Source organism: Myotis daubentonii, chromosome 3 (genome assembly GCF_963259705.1).
Source record: "Myotis daubentonii chromosome 3, mMyoDau2.1, whole genome shotgun sequence".
NCBI classification, from domain to species: Eukaryota; Metazoa; Chordata; class Mammalia; order Chiroptera; family Vespertilionidae; genus Myotis; species Myotis daubentonii.
Genome location: NC_081842.1, coordinates 57,477,231 through 57,494,773, shown reverse-complemented (window position 1 = coordinate 57,494,773; position 17,543 = coordinate 57,477,231). Strand labels below are relative to the sequence as shown.

The 17,543-nt window shown below is 54.3% G+C and overlaps 1 protein-coding gene across 1 annotated transcript in view; it reads right to left on the bottom strand.

The window, feature by feature from the left end:
- Positions 1-17,543, bottom strand: part of MYLK (myosin light chain kinase) — a 178,218-nt gene that overhangs the window by 74,272 nt on the left and 86,403 nt on the right. The window contains exons 12-16 of the mRNA XM_059687642.1: positions 13,680-13,817; positions 11,533-11,730; positions 10,597-10,846; positions 4,899-4,970; positions 3,303-4,468 (exon numbers count right to left, since the gene is read on the bottom strand). Coding sequence (XP_059543625.1) covers positions 3,303-4,468; positions 4,899-4,970; positions 10,597-10,846; positions 11,533-11,730; positions 13,680-13,817 — 1,824 coding nt within the window. The remainder of the gene's footprint in view (positions 1-3,302; positions 4,469-4,898; positions 4,971-10,596; positions 10,847-11,532; positions 11,731-13,679; positions 13,818-17,543) is intronic.

Here is a 17,543-nt window from a genome sequence, read left to right as displayed (position 1 = left end):
AAGAGCCTCTGTGGCCAAAGGCTGGTCACAACAGTCCCGGAAGGCAGCCTGGAGGAAGTGAATCTTGACCTTAGGAGAGAAGACAGCACAAGGTTCCATGCAGTGGGGCAAGAAGAGTTCCAAGTCAGGAGGTGGGGGCGAGAGGGTGTTGTGGGGGTGAAGGGCCTGGAGACCCGCATAGCCACCCCCTCCATTTTCTCCTACAAACCACAGCTTCCCATATCCACTGATGCTCGCACTGTGACCCCAGCCACTCAGACACTGACGCTCAGTGGTCTTCCACTCCTTCCTCTTCTCTACCCCTCTACCCCCACCCTTCCAAGCCACAGGTTCTGTGAATTCTGTCCTGGCTTCTTCAACAGGTTATTTCCTGTCTGTGCCCATGTCTGCCTTGTTAGCTCAGGCCTACACCACCTTTCTCCCTGACCTCTTCAGCAGGCCCCTTATGTGGCTCTGGGCATGGCGTCAATCAAGCCCCCTAAACCCCAGCTTGGTGTGCATTGCTCCTCATTCAACACTTTTTCCTGGTTCCCTATTGTCTTTGGAATAGAGGTCGTCAGCATGACACAGGGTGGAATGAGGCCATGCCTTCTTCTACAGCCAGACCGTGCTGTGGGCAGGCCTGTGCTCACTGCTGCTGTGCCCCTACCTGGGAAACCCACACCCCGCCTCTTCTGGGCTGGGAGTCCTGGCCCACCTTCAAGGTTCCTTTCTAGACCCAGTTCTCTCACCACCAGGGCCCCAGCACGCGGCTCCCTCTCCTCCTGCCCTGCTCCCAGAAGCAGGCACTTGACTGGGATAGTCTGATCACTGAGCACATGTCCTCTCTTTCTATTGACAGCAAGTCCACCCACAGCTCTCCGAGGGACCTACCCTGTGCATTGGGGCCTGCTGAAGTGGCCACTGAACTCTTTAAGATAGGCTCTCTCCTAGGTCCCTGTTTAGCCCAGGATCTCAAAGACTTGGAGAGTGAAGCTCTGAAGAAGGAATGGTAGACAGAAAGAAAGTGGGACTGGTATTTTGAGACAAGGCATTCTCTCTACATGGCCAGATAGGCAGGCCTGTTTCAGGGTCTGCTTCCCCCATTGCAGTGAAACTACCAGAAACTGGGCAAGCCTGAGGGCACCACCAGTCTTTTAGCCTCCTGACCACTGATGACAGTGCTGCGGAGTAGCCATTAGCATTTTTCCTTGATGGACAATTCTCTTGGTGAGCTGATGGATCATGAAAGGTTTCTCAGCTGCACCAGCATGCTGCCGTGTTAACAAGAATTAACTTAGAGGTAACATATCGTAGTGGTCTAGGCATCGGGACTGCCTGCGTTCAAATCCCGGCCCGGTTACAAACTAGCCACGCGACCTTGAGCAAGGTGCTTAACTTCTCTGTTAGAGGGGCAGTATAGTTGTGAGGATTAAATGAGTGAAAAGTGTCAGATGTCTGGGACAGTGCCGGGCACATAGTGTCCAATAAATGCCAGCTATTCTTAGTTTCGAAGGAGAATTACAAATATTTAAAATATTTTTAAAAGTTGGATTTAGGGCTGTCTGCATAGTCCCCTCCCACCCCCTTCCCAGTCTCTCTCTGTCTTCTCCTTGTGCCGGCCTTCTTTTCATTTCTTCAGTTTAGTCGAGTGGATTGTTTGTAAGTGGCTGCTGGTGGCTCTGCAGGTTCCAGACGCACAGCTTTGTGCCTTGCCTTCAGCTGGCGGAACGTCCGTCTCCTGAGGTTGTGCTGCCATGGACATCACATGGCGCAAGCCTGTGGGGCACACACGTCCCAAGGGCGGCAGCTGCCCACCCTCCCTGCTGCCCAGAGAGATCGCCACAGGGAAATGCCGCCGATCAAAGCTCTGGATCAGTTTTACCAAAGACTTTCCAAACGAGAGGGGCCCATGGGGGTGACGGGAAGGCTGTGGCATCCAGTCCCCTGGACATCTCACCACAGCAATCCCCACGCCCCCGGTGTGTGCAGGCTGCACTAGCAGAGGCGGGGGGGGGGGGGGGGGTTGGTGAGATGACTTCTGGAGGACCCTCCCAGTATGGCCCTACACCTGTGAAAAAGGTATCCCATCAACACATGCAGAAAATTCAACATTTTTCTCTCTCCTGGCCCATTTCCCCTTTACTACGTCAGCATTTAGATTCAAAATGCTCCGGTCTTCCAGACCTGCAGTCTGAGCTGCAGCGTGAAGAGAGGAGCTCCGTCGTGAGCTGGGGGGGGGGGGGCTACTGCTATCTTCAGGTGCTTCACTCTGGGTTTTAGGAGGGAGGCAGGCAGCAGATCAAGGGGTCAGGGAGGCCTCAAGTGGAGAGCCGTCGGGAGAGCAGCACAGTGCAGGGCGGGGGATGTTTCTGCCATCTCAGCTGCTCTGGATTTGACAGGACCTGTCCGTTGGGCCTCCGCTATGGTAGCTCTCTGCCCCTCAGGGTAAAAGGACTGTGACTTTCGGGAAGCTTTGTACCCTGCCCTGCCAGCGCCACCAGCACCAGCCTCACGCTCAGGCCGGAACCTGTTCTTGCGGTGGCCACCAGAGTGGGGTGTGGGGAGTCTGCTGGTCTTGGAGCTCCCTCCCAGGTTTGGGATTTACAAAAACACTTCAAACCAAATTGAGGGTACAGGGAAAATACCCCCTCACTCCTGTCACTTCTGTAGAACTCCAGACCCCGAAAGGACCCAGATGGCAAGACTTAGAGCCCCCCTTCTTCTCCCCACCACTCAAGAATGTGAACTAGCAGCAAACAAAAGTCTCATCCAAATTAGGAAGCGAGCAGCTCTGTCTGCCGGTGAGTGTGTGCCACAGGGGATGTTTGGAGTTTTGGGCTCCTGCACAGGTCCCTTCAAACCCACAATGTTACCGAGACTTCAGCTGCTGACCCTAAATCAGTCCTGTGCCATCCCATCACCGCACACCCTTCCCCAAACCCAAAATGCTGCTGCAAAAGCAACTGTCAGCTCAGGGCTCCTGGGAGGCACCGGACCCTGTGCCTCTATTTCCAAGCCTGTGAACAGAGCCCTCTCCAAGCAAGAGCTGTGGGGCGTTAGTACAGGCCCCCGTGCTCTGAGGGGGCTGCTGCTGAGGTGCTGGGAGAGGGCTCTGCTGGACAGATGCCGAGACCTGGGCATGCGCCACAGAACTAGACTCCCACCTACACCCCCCACGGACCCTGAGTGGGGCACCTGTCCTGCGACGGAGGGGGACACAGAGGCTCTGGGCTATGAGTGCTGATCAATAAAATAAGACTATGGCTCCATGAGCTGGCAGCGATACAAAGCCCCTTCCTCCCCAGCCCTGCCCTCATTACCTTCTTGGGAGAGGATGATGAACTTGGTAGTCTTGAGTGTCTTTCCATTCAGCGTCCAGGTGACGGTGGCCGGGGGGTCAGAGGACACCTGGCACTGGAGCAGCAGCTTCTCGCCCTCTGCCACATGGACATCTCGCAGCTTCTCCGGGAAGGTCGGGGCTGTCCCTTGGCTCTCTGATCTTTGCTCGTTATCGGTGCCTCCTGAAGGCCCCCTCTTGCAGTTCACATCATTCTTAACCTCCTTCTTGAGTTCTTCTTTCCCAGCCGGTTTTGGGATCTCAGCTGGCTTGGCATTGTCCAAGGGTTTGGGGGTTTCAACAGGCTTGGCATTGCCCGTAGGTTTCAGGGTCTCAGCAGGCTTGGCATTTCCCAGGGGTCTCGGGGTTTCGGCTGGTTTGGCGTTGCCCAAGGGTTTGGGGGTCTCAGCCGGTTTGGCGTTGCCCAAGGGTTTTGGGGTCTCAGCTGGCTTGGCATTACCCACAGGTTTCAGAGTCTCAGCAGGCTTGGCATTTCCCATGGGTTTCGGGGTCTCAGCAGGCTTGGCATTGCCCACAGGTTTCAGGGGCCCTGAAGGCTGGGCATTGCCCACAGCCTTGGGACTTTCTGCCACTTTGGCATTCAAGGCCTCAGCACTGCTGCTCCCATTCTCTGCTGGTAATTTTTTCTTGCTGCCCAGCACCGAGCGGAAATCCGGGGTGGCAGGTTTTGCAGGTGGTACCTTCTCAGGCACTGGGGTCTTGGGAGTCCCCTTCTTGGCCAAGACAGAGCGGAAGTCAACCTGCTGGGGACTGTGCACCTTCCTCTCTTCCTCCGACAGGGTCTTGGGCTTCACTTGCCGCTGCAGGTTGGCGCGGAAATCCATCTGCTCGGCTGGGATCTCCTTCAGGTCTTCCTCCGACACGGTCTTGGTGCTCACCTTCTTCCCCAGGAGGTCGCGGAAGTCCAGCTGCTCCACCTCCTGCTGGCGGATGGCCTCCTCCGTGTGCTGCCGGGTCTCCACACGCCTCTTCAGCAACCCCCGCACGCCTTCGCCGTCTTCCTCCTCTGGCCAACCCTGCCCTCTCACCGGCCAGCTAGGCCTCAGGGTCCCATAGCAGTCACCATCACCACCATCAGCACCAACTCCTCGGCCACAGAGGCCCTCACAGCTGGCAGGCTCCCTCCCCCTGCAACCAGTGAGGGGGAAAAGGAAAGCAGCAGCAGGAAAAGGGGCCGGGAGAAAAAGAGACGTCAGGGGAGAGCAAATCCCTGAGGGAGGCAGGGTAGAGGGGAGGGGAAGGAATGGTGGGGGCTGGCCAGGCTGTGTTTATAGAAGGGAACATTGGTGAGAGGAGCTTGCTTGCTTAGTTGGTTTGTTACATCGGTAATGACTTCAGTAGCCTTATAAGGGTGTGTGCAAAAAAAAAAAAAGAGAAATTCACCCCCTCCCTGCTCTCCCTCCCTCATTCGCCTTCCAATCGCTCCCTCTTGGCTTGGGCAGCTCAGCCCGAGGACACAAACAATCTGGGGCTGTTGGGCTGGGCCTGCAGGGGCCAGGAGGAAGGTGCGTGGGTGGTGGCATGGGGCCTGGCCAGTCAGCTCCTGGGGGGCACTCACCGCAGGGGGGCTCGGGTAGGGCTGCTCTGTAGCATCAGTGACACTTGGCAACTGCATTCGCCAACCCGGTTCCTAAGGAATTCAAGGGGTCAGTACAGATCAAGAGGCTCTCGGCTGAGGGCCTTCTCGGGCTGCGATGAGGGAAGGGCCGGCAGGACTTGACCACAGGCTGGCTGCTGGCTCCAGGAAAGATGGGACCACAGGCTTAGCTGTGACCCCAACAGGCCAACCCCAGCCCTAGACTTAGGGCAGGGCCTTACCCCCCTCTCCTTGGCTCACCCTTTATTTTCTCAGCTCTTGTTAAAAAGGAAAAAAACAACAAAAACAAACCAGGATCTTCTGGACAACAGCTAAGATAAGCATCCAGAAGTTGCAATACTTTTCTGTAAGTATACTGCAAAAATAATTCAATCAATAGATCACTCAATCAATAAAAGAAGAGTAAAGACTAAACTAACGGGGGCCGTGATGGAGCTGCTTGGTCTAGAGCAGCGGTCGCCAACCTTTCGGGCCTCACTGCTGGCGACCGCTGGCTGGTCTAGAGTGTGCGGCCTTGGTCAGCCTGCCAGTGACCTTGAGTTTGACTCTGTGCTCCCTTAATACAGAGCTGGGTACTTCCCTCTCCTCTACAGTGTCCCCCTCCCCCCACTACTTCTCCTTCGCCTGCTCAAGAAATGAAAACACCCTCCAATCCGTACTCATTGGCTAATACCCTCAGGTCAGAACTTTTTGCATTGAAACCTAGCAGGTGTCTCCCTAATGGGCGGCCCTCTCTCTTCCTCCCTCAGATGGGGCTCTGGATTCTCCAGCAGCTGATAAAACTGTTCAGTCTCTCTGAGCTGGTGGGTGACCAGCTGGGCGCCTTCTGCTCAGCAGAGGGGCTATTCCAAGCTTGGGTGCCTGGAGGACACAGAGCAGCAGCTCAGCCCGCCAGCCCCACAAGGCTGCCATCTGCTGGCGTTTCTGAGCTCTGACCAGCCAACAGGTCCTGCTTGCCGGTGGAAGGGGTGGAGGCAGGTCTGAAAGCCAAAGGCTTCATGGTGATAAACACCTGTGTTATACAGCACCCTCCAGCTCTCATCATGTCACATCTGTTCTTGTTCTTGTCCCCAAGCATCCCAGTGAGGCATACAGAACCATTATGTCTGTTTGAAAGGTAAGGAAAGGAGGCTCAGGAATTTCTGTGAGGCAGTGCTGGGGTTCTGGGGTGTCCCACACATCCCACTGCACACAACCATCTTACCAGCCCTTCAGGGGCTGAGCCTGCCTCACCTGCTAGCACAGGTGTGCCAAGCTCTGCGACAGGTTCCTCACATACTCCACCTCACTTAATATTATGACAGCTCTGTGAGGCTGGGGTCAGCACCATTTTTATAGGTAGGAAAAATGAGGCTTATGATGGTAAAGTAATTTGCCTAAACCCACAGAGCTAACTAGCGGGCAAAGAGGCTGGGACATGGGTCTACCTAAATCCAAGACCTGTGTGACCTTCCTACCCCACTCTACAGTGCTCATCAGTACAAATCTATTCCGGGATGTGTGTGCGTGTGCGCGTCTATGTGCATATGTATAGGTCAGCCACACGCACGGGTTCGCATGTATGTGGGGTCGACCTGGTGGGCACCGGCACCTGCAGGTCCGTGTTTGGGAACATGTGCCCATGCACCAGTCACCCCACATGGACAGACATCTGAACACGAGTTCACGGAGCTCTGCTGACGGATATGGGTACCTTTTGCCCGGCTTCCCTCCCGATGGAGGGCCGACTCTGGGTCAGACAGGGGCAGCCCATGGTATGGCAGAGGACTCTCAGGGCTGCTGGGGGTTGCTGCTCACTCCCCGGTACTAGGACCCATTTGAAAGAGAGAGAGGTTGATCTTTGCTGCCCCCTTCCTCCTCTCATCTGTTGGGTCCCCTCTGGGCCACCTTCCTCAAGGCTTCCTCTCAGGGGGCACAGGCTCAAGGTTCAGGAAGCCTCATGTCTGGAGAGTTCGACAGCCCAGGGTGCTTCTTTGCTCAACAATGAGCAATTAGGTGCCTCCCTGGTGCCAGGCCCTGAGAAGGCTCAGGGGCCCCCACAGCACCCTGAACACTCAACACAGAAGGCTACAGGACTTGGGTCAACCTGAGGAATAACTGTGGGAGTTCCTTTGGGCGGAGGACCAGCCCCTGCCACTTTTCTTTCAGGCACAGGGCTGGTGCCCGGAGTTGGTGGGAAGCAGGAGGACAGGATGCCCAAGGGCCATGTTTCCTGGGAGCCCTTTTCAACATCTCCTTCCCTGAGCTTGCTCTTGTCACAAGTAGAACACAGGCCAGATGCAGAAACCAGGAGCAGACACTGACCAGATGGCCCTGCTCTACCCCAGCCACACTCCTCGGAAGCTTTAACCGAGCTGGAGTAAGCTTTGTCTCCTCATGGGGGCACACAGGTAAGGGGTTCTGTGGTTTGCCAATCCCTGCCCTCAAGGAGGGCAGCACAGGCAGCCTGCTGCCCAGCCCGTTCCCAGGCCTCGCTCGGAGCCCCCAGGCAGTCTGGGGGGCCGGTAGGGGGCGTGGAACTTGGGATTCCCACGGCTGGCCCACCAAGTGCATCATCCCTAGAGGTGGACTGGGGGTCACTATTTCTGCAGCTATAAACTTAAAAATCTCTGCAGGGCCTTAAAGGCAAATCATGGTTCACTGAAAACCTGCAAAGATCAGAGAGGCTGGCTGCCTGGGACCCACCCCAGATAACCTCCCAGCTGGAACAGCCTTTGGGGCCATCTTTGGTATCATCGCATACTCAGTCAGAAGTATGTGCCGGGGCCGAGGATGAGGGCCCTGCCCAGCGCCCAGCCCAGGTGCTGCCCCAGAGGATATGGGCCTATCAATCTATACGGACAGAGCTCCTTCTGCCCCCACCTCCCAACCCCCGAATAAGAAGTCCTCTCCTTGCTACAACGCCTTGGGGCCTGTCCCACTCTAAATCACCCACCTCTGGAATGGATTTTTATAGGAAAAATGAAAGATTTGATTTCTTGGGAAGCAAAAATCTTTTAAATAGTTTAGCTGGAATTTGGAACTCACTTTTTGACATTTCCCCTTTTAGTTCAGGAGAGAAAAGCTAGGGAAGGGAAGGGGAGCTAGAAACCACCCACCATATGTACCCCCACCCCAGCCTTCCCACCCCCTCTTCCTCCCAGCCATCCAGTTCCTCCTTGAAAGGCATTCTGCCCTGGGTTGAGGTCTGATTCCTGTCAGGATGAGAAAAGCAAGAGGGGAATGAGGCCCTGGCAGGCCTGGCACACATTCCCCAGGAGAACTTTCCACTGACTCGCTCCTTCTCGGCTGGGGACGAAGCCAAGGCCAGGGCACCAGCCTCCCCAAGGGATGAAAAGACTGGGCTTTGGGGAGGGAAAGGAGCAAGGGCTGCTGGGGGTGGGGACTCCAGTGCGATTTCCCAGGTTCCCTAAGTCCCCAGTGCACTTGGAAGAAACCAGGAACAAAAGTGCATCTGATTCCAAGGCAGAGATTAGGGTTCTAATCTGGGCTCTGTACTGGCCTTTGGGTGGCCACGAGCAAGTCCATGACCTCGAGACCTCAGTTTCCCCCATTATTAAATGAGGAGGCGGCGAGCTAACTTCTGAAGTCCCTTCCAACTGGGACAGTCTAAGTTTTATGACTGTCCGCAGCTGGGCCCAGACAGTCTGCCTGCCGACCTCCCAGTGCAGCTCTCCACGCTGGCCTGGCTGGCTTCCCACTGCCCGTGCCTTGCCTTCCTACCCTTTCTTTCTTTCTTTTTTTTTTTTTAAAAAAATATATTTTATTAATTTTTTACAGAGAGGAAGGGAGAGGGATAGAGAGAGTTAGAAACATCGATGAGAGAGAAACATCGATCAGCTGCCTCCTGCACACTCCCCACTGGGGATGTGCCCGCAACCAAGGTACATGCCCTTGACCGGAATCGAACCTGGGACCCTTCAGTCCGCAGGCTGACGCTCTATCCACTGAGCCAAACCGGTTAGGGCTTCCTACCCTTTCTTGCTCAGCCTATCCAACAGGCCCTCAGCAGGCAGGCCTTTTACTAAGTTGCTAAGCCTCAGCCTGTTTTCCTCAAAAGGCCCCCCAAAGCTCATCTCTTTTCGGATGTCTGGTTTGATTGACATGAGTAACTGCCTCAAAGCACTACTCCTTCCATACAGACAAGCTCTGTTCTCACATCTAAAGTTTCCATGATCTGTACTGACCTAGGAGAGAGGAAGAGTGTGTCTTCTGCCTATTTTGGATGCAGATTTGCCTTCCTTAGAATAACTGGTTCAGGCACCAGGCAAAGGCTATTGGTGGTTCTGGGCACACTACCAAAGGCTGCTAGCAGGGTGACTGGCCAGCCTACGACCATCTTATCAGCTATCCACAGATGTGTCATTAGCTCGGCTGAGATTTGTTGAGACCTACCTAAGTATCAGCAGAACTTCCTAGCAGATCCACAGACTCCCAAGACACAAGAACGGCTACTTCTCAAAGCCACTCAGTAACGGGATGGTTTGTTAGGCAGCAAAAGCCACCTGATACAGGTAGAAAGCACATGCACAGGAAGGACCCCAGAGCACATGCTGTGATTATGATAGCGACAGCGCTCCATCCTGGCAGTGGCCGTGGTGTGCAGCTACCGAGCCTGTCTGTAGCTCAGAGCCTTAAACATGATGAGCTCAGTACAGGGAAACGATTTGTCCAGGAGATCAAGCCCTCAGACCAAGTGGCCAAGCACCTGAGCCAGGCAGGTCCAAGCCTCCTCGGGGTGTGGCACAACCTCCTATTCACAGAGTCAAGGTGCAGACACGCGCTCTCCTTCAGCGCTCACACCAACCCCAGGGGCTGGCTTTTCACCTCCATCCACCCAGGGTTGGCATGGCATGTGAAGAGTTAGAGCATTAAAAAAATAGAACATTTCTGGATCACATTCATTTCCCAGATAGTGACCACATGCTGACTCTGGGCCAGACGTGTTCTCGGCACTAGGGACATGGTAGTGTGCCCTCAGGAAGCTTACCTTCCCGTGTAACCTAGAAAGGCCTTGAAAGAGAGAAAAAAAGGAATGGCAGCAGTCTGAAAATGTCTATGGCTTCTTTGATACTCCTCTCTCCAAAGGTGGAATTTATTCTCCTCCCTTTGAGTATGAACCATACTGAGCGACTCACTTCTAACCAATATAAAATGTGGCAGAAGTGACGGTGTGAGACTGCTAAGGGTGAGTCATAAAAGACACTGCAGATTCCAGCTCGTTCTCTCTTGGAGCACGCTCCTTCTCCCTTCCTCGCTCTCTCAAAATCAATTTTTAAAAATCTTTTAAAAAATATGCTAAGTATTGGGGTAATTTATTATACAAGAGATAACTGATATACTTCCTCTACCTCCTGCTTTTCCAATTTTAATCCATTCTTCCCTCCTTCATATTCTCCACACACCAAATAATGGGTGAGCAGAAGCCAGGATGTAGTAAGACAGAGGTCTTTGGGGAGCGGAGCCCAGAAGGGACCGTTCTCCATGCATGTCTGCTGTACTGAAGCGGAAGAAATGAAAGCTTGTCAGCGGCACCAGGTCTGCGCTTTCTTTGCCTTGAGGCCCAGCCTCACATTGTTTTGTGCTTCCCCTGGCTTCCCAGCCCCAGGCAGGAAGTTGGAGGGGTGTAGGAACTTGGGGGCGGGACATGCAGACTCACTTGAGCAGGATTTCATACTGGCCGGCGTGCCAGGGCTGCACATTCTTCAGGACCAGGGTGAACACGTCCTCGTTCTGCAGCACCTCGAAGTGCCCGGCGTCTTTGGAGAGGGCCTTGCCGTCTCGGAGCCAGTGCACGGTGGGGAAGGGGTCGCCTGCGATGGCACAGGAGATGAGGACGCTCTGGCCCAGGGAGGCTGTCACCGAGCGAGGCTTGCTGATGAACCAGGGCTGGGTGCCATCCTGGGGCTCTGGAAGTTGGCAAAGCGTTGAGTTAGAGAGGGAGGCCTTTCAGCAGAGAGCGTCCACTCAACTCTTCATGGGGGTGAAGGTCGGAAGACAGCACGTTACCCAAATAACAGCTTGTCCAGAAATCACTTTTATTGGACATACAGATGTAGCATATTATGCTTGTGGCCAATCTGTGTTGGTTACATTCTCACAGGATAATATTGACATGAATGGTATATCCAAAGCATGGGGAGGTAGCCCAGGATGTGCCAGGCACTGGGCTGGGCACCAATGATCCACATTAGATGTGATGAGGAAGATCTGTACTTGCTTATGAATTGGTCTCTCCTCTCACATGGAGGCTCCCTAAAGGCGAGGACTCCAATAAGCCCGTAACTCACGTCAAAAGCCATCACTGCCAATTTGCTACATGTATCATGAGATTTCCCTCCTGGCACTCTATGTGGCTGTCACCCCAGAAACCCAGAGAGGGCAGGGACTTCAAAAGGCAGGGAAGAGCGGCCCTACTCAGCCAGACCTGAGATGTAGGGTGAGGAGCTGGTCCCTGGGCTGGGATGGGACCAAGACAGCACGGGGTCCATCATGGGACACAGCGGGCTCACATGGCTTCCTCACCTCCTGACGGCTTTAGGAGAGACCACGGCAGCACCCCTCCCGCCCCTGCCCCGGCACTGGTCAGCCTCACCTTGCACGGTGAGCACAGCCTGGGTGCGAACCTCCCCGGCGCTGTTCCAGGCCTCGCAGGTGTAAGTGCCCGTGTCCTCCGGGAACACCTCCTGGATGCACAGGCTGTGCCGAGTGCCCCTCTGTTCGAAGTGGAAGTCCTCCGACTCCTGGATCTCGTTCCCGTCGTGAAGCCAGATGACCTCAGGGGGTGGGTTCCCTGAAAGGGAGGAAGGGGGGGCTTGGTCAGGGGGTGCTTTCCTGGGCCACCTGGCAACTCTGCACATAGTGCTGGGCCACTGTGCTAAGTACTTCACTAAACCACGCTTCAGCTTCCTACTCAGAAAGTCTTCTAACGCATCTGCCTCCCAGGTTTCTGGGAGGATGAACTGAGCTCGCACAGTCCCCTCATAGCCCCCTGGGGCGGCAGCTGACACAGCGTGTGGCACACGGAAGTGTTCAATGCATGCTCATAATTATTTCACAACAGACTTGGGAAACTAGGAAGAACCCAGAGGTGAAAAACAATAGGATTTCAAAGATGAAAAAGAAAACCCAGGAAGAATGGTTTTTAAAATTAGAATTCAAACTGCCTGAGAGGCAACTGGGTCACTGGGTTTGAAGGGACCACGTTTCTGCTCTGCGCTGACTCGCACTGCGCAGTTGGCGTGACTTTATGGCCACTCCCTCGCCATCCTCAGCAGAAGGGAAGCTCCGCTGCATCGTGCTGTTACCGTACAAATGTTGTCTGAGGGTGAGGGTGGGCCCCCGCTCATATGGGATTTCTCAACAGGCTCATGAAGGATAGCACCTTCAGACTTTACTAGTCTATCTTCTGGGTGGTTTCCAGTAATTCATTGAGGCAGAAAACTATGGCCGTCGGTGCTGGTTTCCTCTACAATAAGAGCTGAGCCGCTCTGCTCTCCTGAAGAGGAGCAAGGCCGAGGCGGGCGGGGAGGCAGGCCGGGTGGTGTCAGGAGAGAGGGGACACCTCTGCCCCCGATGGGTTGGCTAGCACGCGTCTGGAGGCCGGGTGCACAGAGCCTCAGACTTCTGTCAGAGGAGGGCAGACAGGGGAGGGGACCCAGCCCTCCCCCGGGACCGGCAGGAGCAGGAAGCTCTGAGGGGTGACCCCGAGGGTTGTCACAGGCCATCTTCATTGCTTCTGCAGTTCACGAGGAGCTAAGAACCCAGGAGGGCCGAGTGAAATGAGACAGACAGAGAAAGACAAACACCACATGATTTCACTTACACCGAGAATCTAAGGATCAAAATAAAGAAACAAAATGGAAGCAGACTCATCGACACAGAGAACAGACTGGTGGTTGCCCGAGGGGAGGGGGCCTGGGGGACTGGGTGAAAAAGGTGAAGGGATTAAGAAGTACAAATGGGCAGTTACAGAATAGCCACGGGTTTGTGCAGTACAGCGGTGGGAATATCGTCAGTAATGCTGTAATAACTGTGTGTGGTGCCAGGCGGGGAGCACTGTGTGAGGGGTATGATGTCTGACCACTGTGCTGTACACCTGGAACCAATGCAAATAATACTGAACGGAAACTGTAATAAAAAGGGATTACACACACAAATAGAAGCCTTTTATAAAAATACTTCCCATTTTTCTGGCAATTATGTGTGTGATGATAAAAAAATAAATAACGGCCCAGGAGGGCGACCTCCAGGGTGTCAAAGGGACTGGGCAGTGGCCAGCACCGTCTATACCGTGAAGGGGGACCTGGCTCCCAGGCTCCTGCTGCTGCCTCCAGCAAGGGCTGTGACAGCTCACACGGGGTAACCACCAGCCCCTCTTTTAGAAGAACCTCTGCCCCTCCTTCTCACCTAAACTTTGAATAGAGCAACTGAGAGCATCTTCCAAGGGTTGGGAAGTCTTCACATCATCTGGTTTAGTACCTGTGTTCAAACCTCCCAGCTACATTGGGTTTTCACATCAATCCCTCACTCTCTAGCCGTGGCCATCTCCTCCCCTGGACCATGTGACTTCCAACGCAGAAAACCCTGCCCAGAGAAAGAGGACGGAGGGACCCAGAGGCTCTGCGTCGTTGGGCCCACTGAGGGTCCCATGCCTGTTTCCTGGTAGACCAATGATCTGGGGGGACCTCAGGGAACAATGCCCCACCCCCCACCCCCAAGGAGACAGATGCAGCGACAGACCTGACACCTGGACTGTCATGGTGACCTGGCTTCCATCCATGACCTTGAGGTCAGAGAGGCCTTGCAGGAAACGGGGCGCAGCGGGCTTGCTGGGGGCCGTGGGCAGAAGGTACTCACTCTTCCCGTCACTCTTCTTTTCTGTGTGGCAGACAACAGATGTGGGATCAACATTCGTTCCTTCGTTTGACAAACACAGACTAAGTGACCCCTGGGCACCGGGCTGCCAGGCTCTGCTCCCCCTAGAAACTGACCACCGAGAGAGGAGTGTGGGGAGGCCCTGGAATCCGCTGGGGACTAGGCGTGCCTGCTTCCCTGCCTGATGTGGCTGTGCTCTTGCCAGACAGCAGGGAAAGAACAAGGCCCTGCAGGGCTGGGCCCAATCCAGGTTCTGGTTCCTCAGGAGAAAGTCACGGGGGTGAGAGGGCATCTTATGAGATTTTTTTTTCTTAAATTTATTTACTATTTTTAAACAAAGGACACCCTCGTGTGGCACAAAAGGTACCAAAGGGTACAATGTAACGTCTCCCTTCCATCCCGTCCTCCAGCCATCAAGTGACTCTCTCCCCAGAGGCAACCGATTTTCAGTTTCTTGCTCATCTTACCAGAGGGGATCTATGTGTATAACACACACAAGCAAAAGGCACACTCTTTTATTTCCTCCTCTTAAAAAAATGGCAGCACAGTGCACACAATGACTGGCATCTTGCTTTTTCACTTAGTGATGTATCTCGAGGTCTCTTGTAAAATAGAACCGAAGAGCTTCCTCGTTGTTTTCTGCGACCTCATGATGCTCCGTTGCCCTGTCATGAGATTTTAAGGACCCAAGAAAGCCAAAGACATAACATGCACTGGAATGACTAAAATTGAAAAGACCCATCACCCTAAGCACCGCTGCGTTGAGGTGTGGAGCAATGGGGAGCTCATAGAATGCTGTGGGGGGTAATACAGAACACACCCTTTTGAAAGCATTTGGCAGTTTCTTAAGGAGTTAAACATACATTTACAATATGATCCAGTGAGTCTACTCTTGGCTACTTATACAAGAGAAGTGGGAGCACATATTTATTCAAAGACTTGTCCACAAACGTCTATAGCAGCTTTATTATTAATGGCCCTAAACTGAAGGCAACCTATCCGCATGTGAATGAATAGACAAACAGTTACTTAGCCATACAACGGAATACTACTCAGCAAAAAGGAATGGATTCATGATAGACACTAGCGCAACGACAGGGACAAATCTCACAAAAATTACATTGAATAAAGGGAACCAGACAAAGAAAGATTACATACTGGATGATTCCATTTACATAAAATTCTAGGAAAAGTAAAATGCAGTGACAAAAATGGTTGGGGGGGATGGACTATAAAGGGGCATGAAGAAGCATTTGGGGGTGATGGAGAGGTCATTTCTTAAAGTTGTGGTGAAGGTTTTATAGGTGAAGGTTTCAAATTAAATAGCATAAATATATGCAGTTTATTACACATCAATATTACCTCAGTAACAACGGGGAGAGGGGCAGGGGTCTCTCTCTCTCTCTCTCTCTCTCTCTCTCTCTCTCTCTCTCTCTGTGAGAGGGAGGGAACACACCAGCTAGTCAAAGACATAAACTAAAACAACTCTTTGGGTTCAGGGCTGGCCCACTTACCCCCACTCATCTTTCTGGGGAGATGGATTGACAAACAGGTTTTCCATTAGTCTCGGAACCCTGCTCAAGGTGGGCTGTGACCTGCCTCATGGGAGCCGAAGGGGAATGGGCAGCAAAGGGCCTGAGCTGGAGTCCACTTCCCACCCAGGACAGCCTGGTGCACAATGAGCTCACGGCTGCCCCGTCTCTGATCTTGGCCTCTGTCCTGCCAGCCAGGTGGCTGTGACCTTCGATAATTCTTTTTGCTAGTTTTAATTTTTTTTTTTTTGCCTTTTGGTGGGGCAGGGGCAGGGGCAGGGGCAGAGGAGGGCTATGATATCTCTAACCCAGACGCTAAGCTTTGGGCAAAGGGGACTCTGGTGTGTTGGTTCCTTTTGGCCCAATACCAGGATCACTAATACCAGGTCTCCAGGAAGCCGGCGGCGTGGGATACACGTCCCCGGTGCTTCCCATACCCGGGAAAGGCCTCCACAATTGCCACTGAATTTTTATGTTGGCCCTGAAAACAAAATACAGCCCATTGCACAGCTCTGGCAGCCCAGCCTCTGGGAGAGAAGACGGGAAGGCCTAGGAGGCTAGAGGAAAATCCTGGTCAGGTGTCCTGTGAAGGGCATGGAGCAGAAGTGCAGGGCAGCCGAGGCAGGGAAACCCTGTAGCCCAGGAGCAGAGCACAGGCTCTCAGCCCCTGCTCCCTGCCCCAGCCCGCTGCATTGCTGCCTTTGACAGAGGGGCAGCCAGGCGGCAGGCAGGAGGCCCGGGAGGGGCTGGGCCCAGCACTGGAGGTGCAGAGACCCCGGTGCTCTGACTGGGCGGCCGTGGCCAGGAAAGCAGGCTGCCTCGGGAGAGTTGAGGAATTTCCTGTCGTGCACAGACCGAAAGGCTTGAGGACAACATGTTTTCGCCTGTCCGGAGCCCTCCCCGTCCCGCCTCCCTGCTCTCTGCCAGAGTCCCAGCCCCACAGAGCTCCCGGCAGATGCACCCTTCTTCCTCAGCCACCCCCTCCCTCCCACCCCAATCCTCTCTGGGGTCTTCCCTGCCCACTGCCCAGTGTCCTGACCTGGGGCTTTGACAGCCTATGGGTCTCGGCCAATGGGAACGAGAAGCATATCTGTGCCTCTCTCTCCTGAGAAGTGCCTGTCTTCCCCCGCACCCCCCGGCCCTCCTCAATCACCATGGGGCAGCTCACTGGAAGCCACAGGAAATCTAGGATCTGAGGCTGGGTCATGACCTCGGGCAAATCACCGCCTCTTTCTGAAGCTCAACATCCTCCTTTGTACGTAAGAGTAGTGATGGGGTAGCAAAGGCATCATCCCAGGACGTCGGGAGTGTCAGAGAAAACGTGAAAATACTTTGTACGGCTACTCGCCATCCATGACAGCCCCTGTGTGAGGCTGGCCGGAGCTGCCCCTCCTCACCACTTAGGCTCAGGGTCACGGTGAGCTTATCAGCAGAACAAACGGAGGCTGGGCCCTCACCCAAGGCCTAGCCTCGCTTTTATGCGACCTGAGGCAAATACTGTTTAGGAATACAAATGCTGGCTTTAAGATGTCACGAGATAGATTTGGAGTAAACTGGGAACGAGCTTTCCCTGCACTCCCTCCAGGAGGGGGATAGAGACTGAACTGGTGGGAACCGGCCCTGGACAGGCATTGAGCTCCAGGGTCACCCCTGCCCTCTGACCCTGTTCTTCTTCTTCAAGGCCCCCCAGCAAGAACGGAGGAAGGAGGGACGTGACGGGGAGTAAAAGTGCGACATGAACCTGCTCTCAGACCTGCAGGTTGGGGTCACATGGGCCTGAGAGACTTTGAATCTAGGCTAGTGCACGGCTGAGTCATCCCCAGCATTCAGCCACTTCCAAGTCTGCAAGCTGAGAAAGCCAGCCCACCCTCCCTACACACTGCACTGGGACTAGGGAGCACGCAGGAGGGGCAAGCAGCTTCCATTAGGTGGTCCGAAAAGGCAGCCCTAACAGAATCCTGACTCCCCAGCAGAACCCCGCCACCCGCGTCACTGACCAAGCGGCCAGGATGTGCTCAGGGAAAGTGACTTTCGCGAGGTCACAGAGCCTGTTAAACGCAGTCCTGGAGCTCACACCCAGGCCTCCCGACAGCGAGGCCCAGGGGTTCTGGGGACGGTCGCCTCCCAGGGAAGCAGCCTTCTCCCATGGCGCCCAAGGTGAACCCGCAGGAGGACAAGTGTATTTTCTCCAGTTCTG